Source organism: Pseudorca crassidens, chromosome 2, assembly GCF_039906515.1.
Source record: "Pseudorca crassidens isolate mPseCra1 chromosome 2, mPseCra1.hap1, whole genome shotgun sequence".
Lineage (NCBI taxonomy): Eukaryota > Metazoa > Chordata > Mammalia > Artiodactyla > Delphinidae > Pseudorca > Pseudorca crassidens.
Genome location: NC_090297.1, coordinates 182134554 through 182149353, shown reverse-complemented (window position 1 = coordinate 182149353; position 14800 = coordinate 182134554). Strand labels below are relative to the sequence as shown.

Genomic DNA, 14800 nt, shown 5'->3' with positions numbered 1-14800 from the left:
AATGAATTGCCTACAAAGTGCATCATCTTGCAATGATAAATAAAATTAATCTCTTCCTTTAACATTGTATACATGTAGGGTTGATTTTATTTCTCAAATTCACATGTTCTATGAAAGACTTCAGGACATTGAATTAAAACATACTATAAAATCTGTAGGGAGAAACAGTGAATTTTAGTAATTTGACTAAACTTGTCATTGATTTGACTGATTTTGACTTTTTTTAACTTCCTGCATTTAAATTGTGAATAAATATTTTGCTACCTCTTGCAAGAACAAATAGAGTTTATTTATCACTGACTCTCGTCAAAGAGAAATTTGACTTCCATGATTTAATGCGACTTTAAACAAAGAGAAAACTGCCAAAGCCTGTTTTATTTACAAAAATAACTTGTTTTGTTTAAGAAGTCATTTTATAAAAGTAGAACTGACTGTGAGCTCAGATGAGAAACATTAGACTGTCTGAGGGGAAACCCACATACTTGCACACACACTGAAAAATCCAGACTAAAGTATACTGCATTTATATCACTGATATGTATTTTCTCTCACAATTCACATGACTCTAGCTATTGAAAAAAAGTGCTCCTTGGATGTTGAACTAACTGTGATCCCTTATGGTGTACTTGTGTCCTCCAAGATGGATGCAGAGTTCTTTAGGATTATTAGACATTGCAAGATAGTGTGGGAGAAAAGTCAAGATGAAGATTCTAGGTCCTAGGACAAAGATCTGATGGATTATTAAGACTTGTAACCTAATCAGAGTGTGTCCGCTGGAAAAGAATAGTGTAAGGGAGATAAAAACACATGTTTTTAAAAGATGATGTAAAAATAACCATTGCTAAAATGTTCCACAGAGCGTTACCTTAAATAGCTAGCTAACTGTTCTGTGCTATTATCTATGAAGACCCACCGCAATGTATGAGAAACGATGGGAGATTTATCCCCCAAGTCAATTCAGAGTAACTCAAAGCAGATACTAGATGGCCAATGAGCAAGTTTAGCTTTTATTTCTGTTAATTATAATGAAATTATGCAAACGTTTAGTTTTAAATCTTCTGCAAATTCTTTGTTTTCCATCCCCGTCTTTAGGTTAAGTTGTCAATGCAATGAAAGCAAATAATTATTAAATATAAATGGAAACCCCTTTATAAAGGGATTTACTACATGTCAATTTCTTATAAATGTAATAATTCAATTCTCCCCTTTGTATTCTATAACATAACATATGATAAAAGTCATGCAATGTAATTCATGAGGGATAATTTAGTCTGAACTAAGGAAAAATCTCAATTATGGATTACCAGGAAAAATTCTCAGTGTGCAGTTATCTAACATCTTGAGGAAACCCCTTCATAGAGCCTGTGTTAACCAATGGTGGACAAGTTCTGTGGGTAACTCAACTCCATCCCATCTTTCATCCCAAATATTGACAACTTTCATCCCCAGCTCACAGAGTGTCCATGGTAAGATTGCACAATGCATAAAAATTCAAGAGCATATTTTTATTCTTTGACAGGTCATCAGCCTCTACTGGTGGGATTTGCCTGTTATACCTAAGAGTTACCATTGAGTCCAACAAGTTCTCCTTTCCTGGAAAATTAAATATAATATCCCAGAGGTCCCACTTTTACTAAGGTAAAAAGGTGCATATGAGTCAAGAAAGCCCTGCTTTTTCTAGAGAGAAATGCCTGTGTTCTTTTACATAGATAGTCCACTTCCAGGTCCCTGGCATCCTAAGTTTGGGGACAGCTACATCAGAAGAACTGAGCTCCCTTGGACTCACTCACTAGAGAGAGAGAAGGACTCATACGCTCCACAAATGTGGTTTGCATTTTATGGTGCCCTGTTAACGTGTTTCAAAATCTGATAGATGGGTGCTCTGACAAACATACTGAAACGTGATCTAAACAGTAAGAACATGTTCTGATTACCAAACTGAGAGACAATGGAACAATGACATTTGTGATTTATTGTTGGGTTTTATTTCCTGACACTCTGGTGATGAGGTGATCTTCGTTTATATACATTATGGGAAAAATCCTTCCCCAGGGATGTTTAAGAGTGTGTTTATTTTTGTAAAATAACTTCAATGTTGTGAGTTCAGCTAAGCTTACTACATCATACAGCATTGCTGAGAGCCTATATTACACGTGGTTTTGTTTTTGTTTTTAATCACGGGATAAAGAAAAGACAGAAAATAAGTTTAGACTATTTTTTCCACTAATTTTTCAAAACACATGAACAAAGTTGATACTCAGGAAGGCAGAAGAGCAGAAGGTTATAAACACAGCCTATGGTGCCAGGAAGAGCTGGTGCAAATCCTGAATCTGTCACTTACCAGATGTGTTGGAAGATGCCAGGCACCAAACTTTTCCAAGAATCACTTCCTCATCTATAAAATAGAGATATAAGAGTACAAAATTTGTCTTGAGAAACAAATGCAGATAAAATAAATAAAATGCCTGGCATGAATTATGCCTCAATAGTTGTTAGTTATTATAGTAATAGTATTTTTATTTATTAAGAAATGATACAGGGACTTCCCTAGTGGCTCAAGTGGTTAAGAATCTGCTGACACGGGTTTGAGCCCCGGTCCAGGAAGATCCCACATGCTGCGGAGCAACTAAGCCCGTGCGCCACAACTACTGAGCCTGCGCTCTAGAGCCCGCAAGCCACAACTCCCGAAGCCCACATGCCTAGAGCCCGTGCGCTACAACAAAAGAAGCCACCGCAGTTAGAAGCCCGCGCACTGCAACAAAGAGTAGCCCCCGCTCGCCGCAACTAGAGAAAGCCCCCGCGCAACAACGAAGACCCAAGGCAGCCAAACATAAATAAATACATTCATTAAAGAAAAAAAAAGAAAAGAAAGAAATGATACAGGTTGTATACCCTTTGATTGGGTTAGTATTGATCCGAGAAAATGTAAAGAGAAATGTAAAGAGGTTTACAAAAGAACGATTACAGAAAATGGACCTTTAGCAGAATAAATCTTTTCACCCGAAATAGGAAATGAAAAAGTCCCAATTTTGAACTTGTCTCTTTGAAGAAACTTCAGATCCTTCCAACTGTAAAATCTGTTTAAGAGGACGAAAGCACAGCCTTTTCTATTCATTTGGACAGATATTCTTTTAAGTTGTGCATTTCGAAGGTCTTCATAACAAGAAACATGTTGCAATTAGCCAGGGCAATTACCACTCACTTACTTAAACTTAATATAGTGCTATGAGAACATTTTATAACAAATCTCCAGTGTAAATTAAAAATTAAGATCAGTCCTAGTTAGTTATAAGAACTAATAAACTTCATATTCAGTGTTTTAGCAGGAAAAGAGCAAAAATAGATATGGAAATATCACTGTATAAGTATTAGAGTTCTGAGTAAAAGCTAAAAGCTTACATTTTAAAAGTTATCATTGCAAAGACATTTTGCTAATCACTTCATACAGTTTTACCATTGCAGAGAGATATTAAAATGTATATTTTTTTCTGCAAATATTCATTTGTCATATGTAAAATATTAATGTCTTGGGAGCTGAATTTTGAGAATACTGAGTATTTATATCTTTTACTCCCAATAAATTCTGGTACCAGAAATAACATAAACAAACTCTAAAAGAAACATAACATAGTCTCTTTCTGTCTAATAAATATATAATGGAATCCAAGCTTTATCCCTAAAATGGACCAGCCTTTATTAAGTTGGAACTTTTTGCTTAATTTTTCTGACTAGGTCTTGGCATTACTAATGGCAGTGCCAAGCTTTATAAATTGAATTTTTTATATAACATGACAGATTCCCTAGGAATGCAAACTGTAGTCATAGACATGGGTCTATAATTCACATATTATTTTATTTTTTAAGATAAAAATCATAGACATATGATTCCACTTTCTAACGCAATGGACCCCAACTTCTGAGTGATACATATTCTCACAGAGTAATGGACCTTCTGACTGGCCTCCAGCACTTCCTTTATTACAACTTCTCATGTACAGAAGAAGAAAATGTTTCTAGCTTGCTCCTGTTAAACTGATAGAAATTACCATTGCTCTGTTATCTAAGTATTTATTTTGTGTCTTCTCAAAAGGATAAACTCCAGTGGCAAACAAACATTTAAAACACACAACATCCACATTTGAAGATGTCATTTGCAGCTGAAACCTCTAAATAAAAACTTTACTTGTAGATTATTTAAAATTTAGAACTTTTAAAGGTGGGGAGAGGGATAAATTAGGTGTTTGGGATTAACATATACACACTACTCTATATAAAATAGATAAACAAGGACCTACTGTATAGCACAGAGAACTATACTCAATATCTTGTAATAACCTATAAGGGAAAAGAATCTGAAAAAGATATATATATATATATATATTTGCTGTACACACCTGAAACTAACACAACATTGTAAATCCATTATATTTAAATAAAAATTTTTTTAAACTTTAGAACTTTTGCTGTTTGCATTTTGAAGCAGTTCACAGAAAAAATAGACATATATGATGCTAGTCTACTGAATTTGAGAACTCTAAATTTTAACTACATTGTCTAGTAAATGGCGATTGATCAAGTTTCCATTGGAGAAACTGATGCACATTGTTTGAATGAGTAATGAGAGAAATGAAAGCAAGTTTTCTTTCTTTCTGGAGCTCGTAGCTCATGATTCCTAATCCCCCTTTTTTTCATTAGTAAGTAAAGAGATATAAGTAAACAATGTAAGTTAGAAACTATTGCTTCATTCTAAAATTCACTTCTTTTAATATGTTAATGGCAAGGTACTATATAATAATGTAAAGACTTATTGCTAATTTTGTGTGTATAATATAAGAATTAGAAGGATGAACACAAGACGAATGTGAGTTGAATGGAAAACAATTGATGATGTATTGTTGAGATATTTAAACTCAATCAGGAGAGTGAAGATATAGAGAACCAAGCCAACTTAGAGGCAGTGTGTGACTAATGTAATAAACTGATGCAAATTCAGTAAAAGTTTTGTTTATTACCTTTTCTTGAATTTTTTCTGGATCCCAGCAATTATTAGACTATATATCTTTAAAAAATAAAACCTATAGAGTTATTCTACAAATGTTAATTGCATAAGTCTATATTTCAATATCTGCTTACATAATTCATATATGAACATGTGAACACTTATGTACAAGAAAAGATAATGATTGAACTTCATTGTTGTTGTTATCAATTCCTGATAAAAGCAGTATAAACATTTGAGAAATTCAAAGTAAATGCACTTCGGTGAAAGGCAAGGACAAATTTTACCATGAAAAATATTCATATGCAATATTATATATCTCATATCAATGTCTTATTCCATAAAAATAGCTATGTTAGGCTTTGTATGTAAATATTTAGAACAACTACATTTGCATGACTCCATTTTTGTCCTAAGGATTGAATGCAGATTGCATTTGTTTAAAGATGTTTATTTAAGTTCAATTGTAACAAACATATAATTTTGGGTCAAAAGTATCAAGCAATGAATTTCACATATTATACAGAGAACAATCCATGTTGCAAAATCGTAAACACCATATGAAGATAACAAGATAGGTTTTCCTGAAATTTTAAATTAGATTAAATAAGCTTGAGATATTGTACTAAATGCTACCATATAGAATATAAGATTTCCAAATGTTAATTTAGTTAACTTTCTTATAGTAACTATACACACCTACTATTTTATGTCTATTTCTAGAGGTAACATAGTAAATTATAAGATATATTTCAGTAGAACAAGGAGGCCATCTTGAGGTCATTCTAGAAATGTACATGTTATTCTTACACAGAGCTCACACACAATTTATGATTTAAAAAAATACAACCTTTGAGCAAAGTTAATATTTTCCGTATAAAATGTTGTTTCTTAAAAAAAAAAATAAAAAACCAAAAAAGCAAAGTTTCTCAAGAGCATTTAGATTTACTTGAAATCATCCTCTCTCTCTCTCTCTCTCTCTTTCTCTGCCTCTTTGTTTCTGTCTGTCTGCCTCTCACACACACGCACACGCACACGCACACACACAGACTACAAAGAAGTTGTTTTTTGCTGAATGATGGATAAAATTTAAAATAAGTATAAGACTGTACAAAATGCTTCAACTAAACTGTCTTAAATATTTTTCTACAGTTGTAAAATAGAAACTTCCCACAAATATTTGTCCATGCCCTTCATTAATCCATTGTATATCTATTTTGCCTTTCTAGTTCTAGAAAAATAGAAATAACGTTTAATGTGAGGTTTTGGGTTGCCCCATGTTTGCCTTTTCCTATGCACTTTGAGTTAAAACTGGACTCGCTGGACCATTGGCAGAATGTTCTGGCCCCTCAGGGCCACTTGTGGGTTTAGAACTTTCATCCTCTTTATTTCCTTCAGGAGTCTTATCCAGGGCACCAGGTGGACTCACACAGTTAGCATCCTGCTTCGCTTTGTCCACTTCATTATCAAATTCAATTTTATCTTCTTGTTGGTTGTTTTTCTTCACCTGCCCATTCTGGGCAGGGTAGATGCTAGCAATGACGTCATACAGGAATTGATATTGCTCCTAATAAAGGGAAGAAGGAAGGAATTACATAGAAGAGGTTTATGTCATTATTTTTACATCAGATGAAAATTAGCAGGACTTAATCATTTACTTGGGGAAGACCTGGGTATCAGAAAACAACTCTCATGTGTTTTCATAAAAAAGAACATTTTAAATGGTTCACCCTCCTTACAGTTCTAAAGGACTGACTGCAGGGCAATCTTCAGAATTTGCCTTGTAGCCACACCAGACTGGTGTTCGGCCCCCTTGCAGGCCGTGTGGGGTGTCTCATTCCTAAGCTTTTGCAAAGGAAGCCATTTTTGGTGGCCACCCTCTTGGTTCATGCCTACATATCATTTAGCATCAGATCAGGGGTCACCTGCTTCAGGAAGCCAATGTGATCCCCTTGGGTTAAATTCAGTGCCCTCATTCATATTCTCTAATAATTTCTCTGTCATTTCACTTACTACATTGTTTAATAAATGTCTGCCTTTTCCTCACACTAAACAATGAGTCTCTTAATGGCAAAACACGTAGCAGGCACTCAATATACTTTTAACATCAATACATGTAAGCTCAAGGTCATACATAAGTAAAAGCTGCCTATATTTGAGTGAGTAGTTAAGTTTACTTTGTTACTAACTCCCAGACCATCATCTGTGGTCACTACCACTTACAGAGGACACAGCTTAGATTGATTATGACAATGCTCACTCATTATCCTCTCTGTATCCACACCTCTTTGCAAGGTGACTTTGCAGGCCCTTTGGACAAAGGTTGGGTCTATGACCCCATGCCCTACACCTGAGCTGGCCTTGTGACTTGTTCAGATAATAAAATGCAGAGGAAGGCATGTTCCAGTCCCAAGCCTGGGATCCAAGGGGTCTCACTCTGCCCCTATGAACCCTGCTGCCTTTATGGGAATGTGTCAGGCTAGGCTTCTGGATGAGGAGAGACAGGGGATCCACTCATCCTTATCGCCACAGCTAAATGCCAGCCAACTCCCAGCCTAGTGGCAGTCAAGGTCCTTTTGGACAAAGTCAAGTCGCAGTGGACACATCAGCGACAACACACATATCCGTGAGCCTGGTCCAGGTTGGCTAAGCCTAATGTGATCAGCAGAAATCTTCAGCTGATCAAACATATTATTGAATTATAATAAACGTTATTTTTTTTTCAGTTTCTAAATTTTGGGGTGGTTTGCTACACAGCAACACAAATGGATACAGGATTAAAGGTGGGGAAACTGAGGGAATCCATGAGCTTTTAAAAACATGTTCTTCAAGAACCACCACCACAAAGTGTTGGCAAACTCCAGTTAGGTCTCTTATTTATACTAATAATAATTCAATGTGAATGATCATGTAAAATGGAATTTAAAAGAGAAGACTAGAAAAGCAAATAGAAAAGAAGTAATGGAAAGGAGAGGATCAGAAGAGGGGGAGGGGAGGGAAGGGAAGGAGAGAGAAGAAATCGTCAAAATAAAAATGCAAAACATGTTAAAAGCAATGATGACAGGGCTTCCCTGGTGGCGCAGTGGTTGAGAGTCCGCCTGCCGATGCAGGCGACACGGGTTCGCGCCACGGTCCGGGAAGATCCCACATGCCGCGGAGCGGCTGGGCCCGTGAGCCATGGCCGCTGAGCCTGCGCGTCCGGAGCCTGTGCTCCACAACGGGAGAGGACACAACAGTGAGAGGCCCGTGTACAGCAAAAAAAAAAAAAAAAAAAAAAGCAATGATGAGGTATACTTACAAATGTGGGAACCATTCCCGGTCTAGCTTTGCGTAGAGATTTTACTGCTTGAAAAACATCTATCACTTCTTCTGTTTCTGCACTTTCCAAGAGATTTAACAAAGCACAAAATATTCCTGTTTGCTGAGATCCATCTCTAAAATAGAAAGAAATAGATTTTAAAAAAATTCTACATTATATGGAGAAAGTGACATTGGAATAAAAATTGAAAGAGAGAGACAAGAATACATGCTTCCACTTCATGTTTACTGTAATTATTTTATTCCAATATCTTAAGAGCAAAGCTTTTCTGCTAAGTACATGTTTTATGCAAACTTTTTCAATTTGGGAATATAATAATCATTTAGTTTAAAAAAATATTTGTCATAAGCTTTAAAAATATACTTTCTTCTATTAGTACTTTACCAATTATAATGCACTTTAATTTACTTCTGAAGTTGTTAAGACAAATATCATAATATCCGCCAGACAGATGAGGATACTGAGATTTAGGGAAAATAAAGTCAGGGCTAGAAACTGATGAAACCAGAAATACTGGACCTGATATTTTGTAAATTACTAAACCACATGCTTTTTCTCCTCTCTTCTGCCTCTCCAGTGCTTTTTACAAATGTTAACACTTCTGCACCAATAGAAAAATGATACCTAGTGAAGTTATTTATTAAAAAGAGGGCAACCAGATTACTTACAAAACTGTGAGAGGTATGTTAGATTATAATAAAAATTCAAGTTAAAGAATATGTTAATAGCAGAACTTTATTTATTGTACATAACAAGGAACATATAGTAGGTATTCAGCCATTCCCTAAGAAACACATACAGTTTTAAAGCCTAAACTTCCCGTCTTATTTTTCTTTCCATGTAAGTTTTACCTTTGAAAACTCAAATAAATGCCAAAAAGTAATATCTGTCTAAGGTCCTGATTATAGCATATACAATTCTAATAATAATAATGAAGGTTCTCAAAAATTCTAAAAGCCCTTTGCTAGATTTACATTTCTCATTTTACTTTACTATTTTTCATTTCTAATTTACTTTACCATTTTTTATGCAAATATTTTATATCACACACCCTTCTTTCAATATCTCTTATTTAAGGTGGATATCTATCACAGATGAAAGTAAGGGTCTGCATAACAGAAGTTAATCAAATCAAGTATTATTATGGATATTATTAAAATCTTTGCCTTTGGGGTCCATTTAGAGAGTCAGGTGATGGGTTTCAAATCGAAGCTGCTAAACATTGAGATTTCAGTTTAATAAATAGCTTAAGATATGTTTTTTGGAGGCAAAGCATTCAGTCTTCTGGATTTTACTGACGCCTAATAGCGTGGCTCAATGCACTTAGGCAGAAATAAAATGCAACATCCATCCATCCGTCTGTCCTTGCATCCTTCCATTCATTCAGGACATGTGACATTTCAGGTTCACAGCCTAACAACATTGCACTAAAATATAATTATTTCTGCTGTATTTCTATAATAGTTATGCTGTGGGAGCACATGGGAGAGAGTGCCCCACTCCCTAAGAGGCTTCCACTGCAGTCATGCATTTTTATCTGTTAGGAGAAATAGAATTTAACAGAAGGTGCAAACCAAGAGGTCAAGAAGGATGCTGATTTTTAGAGCACATCCCATCAAATCCCACCCACCTGCAGTGAATGAGGAGAGGCACGTTCCTGTGAAACTTATTCCCTTCAGTGGAATTCTTGGGAAGTTTCTGTTTGAGATTCTGAATCATTAAGATTAAGTCTTTGGGCTCCACGGGCAGCTCTTCCCCATTCCAGTTATTGAATTGGTACTGGAACACGGTTCGTGGATCTTTCCTCTAAAACCAGAAGGGAAGGGAACATAAACTCGAGTGAAGCTCAGCCCATCTGTTAAGTTGATAGTCATGTTTTCCTCACAGTTACTTTCATTTAAATCATTTAAAATTTTTATTCTGAGAACATTATAGAGAGAGTTGCTTTGTGTTCATAGAATGGTTTATATTAGTTTTTCAACCAGATCAATTACCCCAAAGATACATACTCCTGAAATTGTTTGTATACCTTGGAATGTCTCAGTTCAAATGCACGGATGGTATAGGCTGAAGATTTATTGGTGTCCTTCATATGAACTTCTATGTCTCCATATGTTTGCTTTCCTTCCTCCCAGTACTGAGAACAGGCTTCCTAGAGAAGAAAGAACATGATTCAACATCATCTGCCCAAGGGTTCTGTTTGTTTTTAAATGCACTCAGAGTACCTCTCTCTGTCTTTGCTCTATCCCTGTCCTCTTTCTCTTTTCTTCCCTCTGTTCTATTAAATTTGAAATTACAACTTGTGCTCTAAAATTGAATCTTAATCATAAAGATCTAAAATCTATTTGAAGTATGTTGGACATCCATTCAACAAATACATGGTGTTGCCTTGTGCAAATCAAGGGAACCTAGGGATAGCCGAGGTGGCCAGGACACCACAGGAACGGCTCTGCCGTCCCTGGTGTAGAGCTCAGATTTGTTTTTCCCTTCCTTCCATGCCCTCACCATCACCTTTTCAAAATGGATGGATTGACCTGACGTTGTTCATGACCCCTGAAATAACTTAAGTCTCTCTGTTCCTCCAGGGGTCCTTGGAGAAGGAGGTTACACCTCTAGGAGCTTTGTCTCTATCTTGTCTATATCAGTTGATTGAATATCCAAGGAAATGGTCAGATTGAAGAACAGGTAGATCACAAAGGTATTTCCTCCTTCCTCAAATGGTTTCCCACCAACTACAGTCCCACAGTTGCTGACCATGATAGGTATTCCTGCCCACGCTCTCGTTCCATTTCCTGATTTTCCCAATTTAGATGAAGGAAAAGATTGCTAGAATTCCACATTGAAAATCTGAACATAGATTTCTTTTTTAAAAAAGAAAAAACAGAAAGATTAAAAAAAAACAATTTTCTATGTACAAGGGTACATAGGGAAAAGAGAGAGAGAAAAAGAAGGCATATAGTATAATGCATACTTATGAAAATATTTATTAAATAAGCTTTAACATATGTCAGATAATGTGTTAGGTGCTAAAACTAAGATGTACTGCCAGGTAAATTTTGATAACTTGAGGTATTCGGAAAGGCTCAAATACATGTAACAGACATTAGGCAGAAGATCAAATTAGATCTCAGGTTCACCTCCAACTATAGAATTGTATGACAATAAATATTACATGGATATAAAGAAGACAGGATTTAGAAACATTTTCCAGAGTTTTATCGTTCTAGAAGAATGGGATCAAAATGGGAAGAGAAGGCACATTTAGGTACATGGAATGTCAGAAAATCAAGTCAATGATGAGAACACAAATGATGTGTTAAGATTCAGTCAGTAAATCTACTTGCCCAAGGTGGAAAGTATGGAAAACATAAACATATGAGGAAAATGGAAAGATACATAGGGCTCGATTATTGAGGGTCATAAATATCAGACTGAGGAGTTTGGTTTCTATCCTGATAAAAAAAAAGGAAAAGGTGACCGTTTGTTGTTTTTAGCAGAGGGTGGCACTGGGATTGCTGTGCCTTATATGATCTGTGAGCAGTAGGCAGGGCTGGTGAGGGGCAAACAGGAGAGAGGGTCAGAACCCGAATGCAAAACTTTGGAGGCCAGCGCTCGGATGGAAAACGGGGAGAATGAACAAATGTAATTGTGTGACAGAGGGATCAAAAGGACTCAGGTATAGCAATCAAGTAAGTAATCCAAGAATGAAGAATCAGATTTTAGGACAGAAAGACTTAAAAGCTTCTTAAAAGTACAAACCTGGTCTCCATTCTTTAGCTCTGTCAGCATAACAATCACCTTGACTTTTCTTTGGAATATCATTTGCCAAAAGTCACCAATGGTCTCTTTCAGTGGTCCCTGAGCTGCAATCATCACTTCAGGTTTCCAATAACTCTTTAAAAAAATTAAAGGTGAGACTTAGTTACTAGTGCTGGAGAGCGAACAGTGCATGTTTAAAATAACCATTTGAAAGTACAGTCACTTAATTTGATATCAATTCTGTTACCTAATATTAAGATGCTTAGGTCCAATCCTGTGATAAACCATAGTGGAAAAGCATATAAAAAAGATTATATATATATCTGAATCACTTTGCTGTACAGCAGAAATTAACATGACATGGTAAAGCAACTATACTTTAATTTTTAAAAAGTGAAAAAAAAAAGATTCTTAGGTCCAAAAAACAATGTGATATATATATATATAAGATATTTACTTAGTTAATGATAATACCTGACTAATAGTGTGAAATCAAGTTTAGAAGATATTATTTTAGGAAACTAACAATTTTTCCTTCCCAAAATACCATTTTTTCTACTGGAAAGCTTAATGTGATGGTAAAAAGAAAAAAAAGCATAAGCATTTCAAGTTATCTCCATCATGTCTCTAATTTATGTTTATATATTCTGTATCTTCTAATTAATATTCTATGAATACATATCAATATTTTAAGAAAACTGGGAAAAGAAATAAGTTCAACTTAGTGTACATGCAAAAAATATTTACTGAATTACTAAAAGTTCCTTGTTTGAATTCTCAGTGTATCCAAAAAAAAGGTATGTGACACAGACTCATTTAAATATTCAGAAAATCGGAATGAAAAGCCATAAAAATATGCAAATTTAGGTTTGCTTACAATTTGGGTATATGAGTAAGTATAAACATTTTCAAATACTTGCTTTTGCTGAAATGTCATTATTTTTCAAATTATATAATAGTCATGTTTGTCATAAACTGTAACTAATAGCATTGTTTTGTTCTGTATCGACTCATTAGGTTTTAACATCTGAGTGTTGCAATAAGTTAAGATATAGCATTAAAAGTGGAAACTCTCATGTCAATCAATACATAGTTATGGTCAAGCTCATCATTCTTTTATAGAATCACTTAATGCATGGCCATAATAACATACATATATTTTTTAGAGTCGGACCTTGGGTTTTGGAAGCATAAGGACCTACCATTACAAAGGAGGCATTGATGTATTTGCTCATCTCTTCCGAGTCACTGTCATCGTCAGAGGACTCATCTGAGTCATGCTCACTCTCCTTGCTCATCTCCAGTTCATGTTTAAGTGTCACTCTGTTAAAGTCATCTACGCAAAACAAAGTAGCAGTCAGTCTTCCTTTAAAGGCCCCTAATCTCTGCTTGATCATCATGTGGAAATAAGAAAGTCACTTAGAAGTGACAGATTACATGATGTACATGTATTGATCTACAAGGAATGAGATCCTGCTCCATTTTTATTGATTAACACATTATTTTTTAAAAGTCTAATAGAAAGAAGATCCCAAGAAAGTTCCAGGAAAAAATATAGACCATAACTCTATGTCATAATGTTCCATACGATTATGCAATCGTTGATATATATACTTTAGTTTTCCATGGAATATCATCATGCTGATGGATAAAAGTTTTAAAAATACATATATGTTAATAAAATACATAGCTTAAGTAAAAACCTGATTTCTCAATTATATCATATTAACATTCAATTAACAATCTTAATTCAATGGGTATCTCAGATAATTTTTTCAACAAGAAAAGTATTTAGTCCATAATTTCTCACTGTTTCTCAATTTCATTTATAATAACCTGATCAAATGATCTGATTAGTTACAGCACCATCAATTCCATATTTTAAATTATATTCATAAGGACCTCTTCAGTAATTAACTAGGTCAGCCATGCATTGATCCGATTTATTTGGTTGTCCAGCTTAGTACCTTGGGTTATATTTTCTCCGTGCTAGTTTTAGTGTAGGCAACTGAATAAAATTATAGTTGTGCCAGGTGTGGTCCTATCAATATACTTAAGTAGCAAAATTCAAGTCTTGACAATGATGCTTATTTTGGTCTGTTAAATTTGATGATTTATAGTATATTTCCCATCTACTTTTAACCTCCTTGGTGTAAGGAAGGGATAAACAGAAAACATAAAGGGAACAAAAGGATGTAATTTTGCTATTTGGCTATTACCCTGGAGTAAATAACTGCAATAAACTGAAGATGAGAGAAAACTGGTAAAGAGGACTTGGCTTTTTTCCCCCAGCTTCAGAGGTTACATCTTTCTGAAAACCCATTTCTGAACTAATTGGTACAAAGAAAACATGAAATATTGTCTGTCCTCCAAAGTCCATTGTAAATGTTTGGGGTTCAATGTATTTGCTACAACTAAAATTCAAATAGCCTATAACTATTCTCTACTGTCAAGCAAATGTTGAAAACGTGCTTCCAAAAGGTTTGTGTGTGTGTCTCACATTAAACAAATTCAAAAGAGAGCTTCACTTTATCTGATACAAAAAATAAAATAAGCTGCATACATGGAATGACGTTAGAATTCCTGTTTTTACTCTTATTTTCTTCTTGATTCCCAATGTGCTGCGTCCTCCAGCTCCTATATGAAGGAAGTCTCTGAGGGAAAAAAAAAAAAAAAAACAGAATGGAAACTCCTTTAAAAATTTATGTATTGGCTTAGTTTAT

The 14800-nt window shown here is 35.0% G+C and overlaps 1 protein-coding gene across 2 annotated transcripts in view; it reads right to left on the bottom strand.

The window, feature by feature from the left end:
• Positions 1–5259: 5259 nt before the first annotated feature.
• Positions 5260–14800, bottom strand: part of PTPRC (protein tyrosine phosphatase receptor type C) — a 123098-nt gene continuing 113557 nt past the window's right edge. For both annotated transcript variants that reach the window (XM_067729837.1, XM_067729838.1), the window contains 7 exons: positions 14641–14731; positions 13280–13413; positions 12078–12212; positions 10348–10470; positions 9949–10124; positions 8298–8433; positions 5260–6566 (listed from right to left, as the gene is read on the bottom strand). In XM_067729837.1, the coding sequence (XP_067585938.1) occupies positions 6291–6566; positions 8298–8433; positions 9949–10124; positions 10348–10470; positions 12078–12212; positions 13280–13413; positions 14641–14731 (1071 nt within the window). In that variant the 3' untranslated portion in view covers positions 5260–6290. The remainder of the gene's footprint in view (positions 6567–8297; positions 8434–9948; positions 10125–10347; positions 10471–12077; positions 12213–13279; positions 13414–14640; positions 14732–14800) is intronic.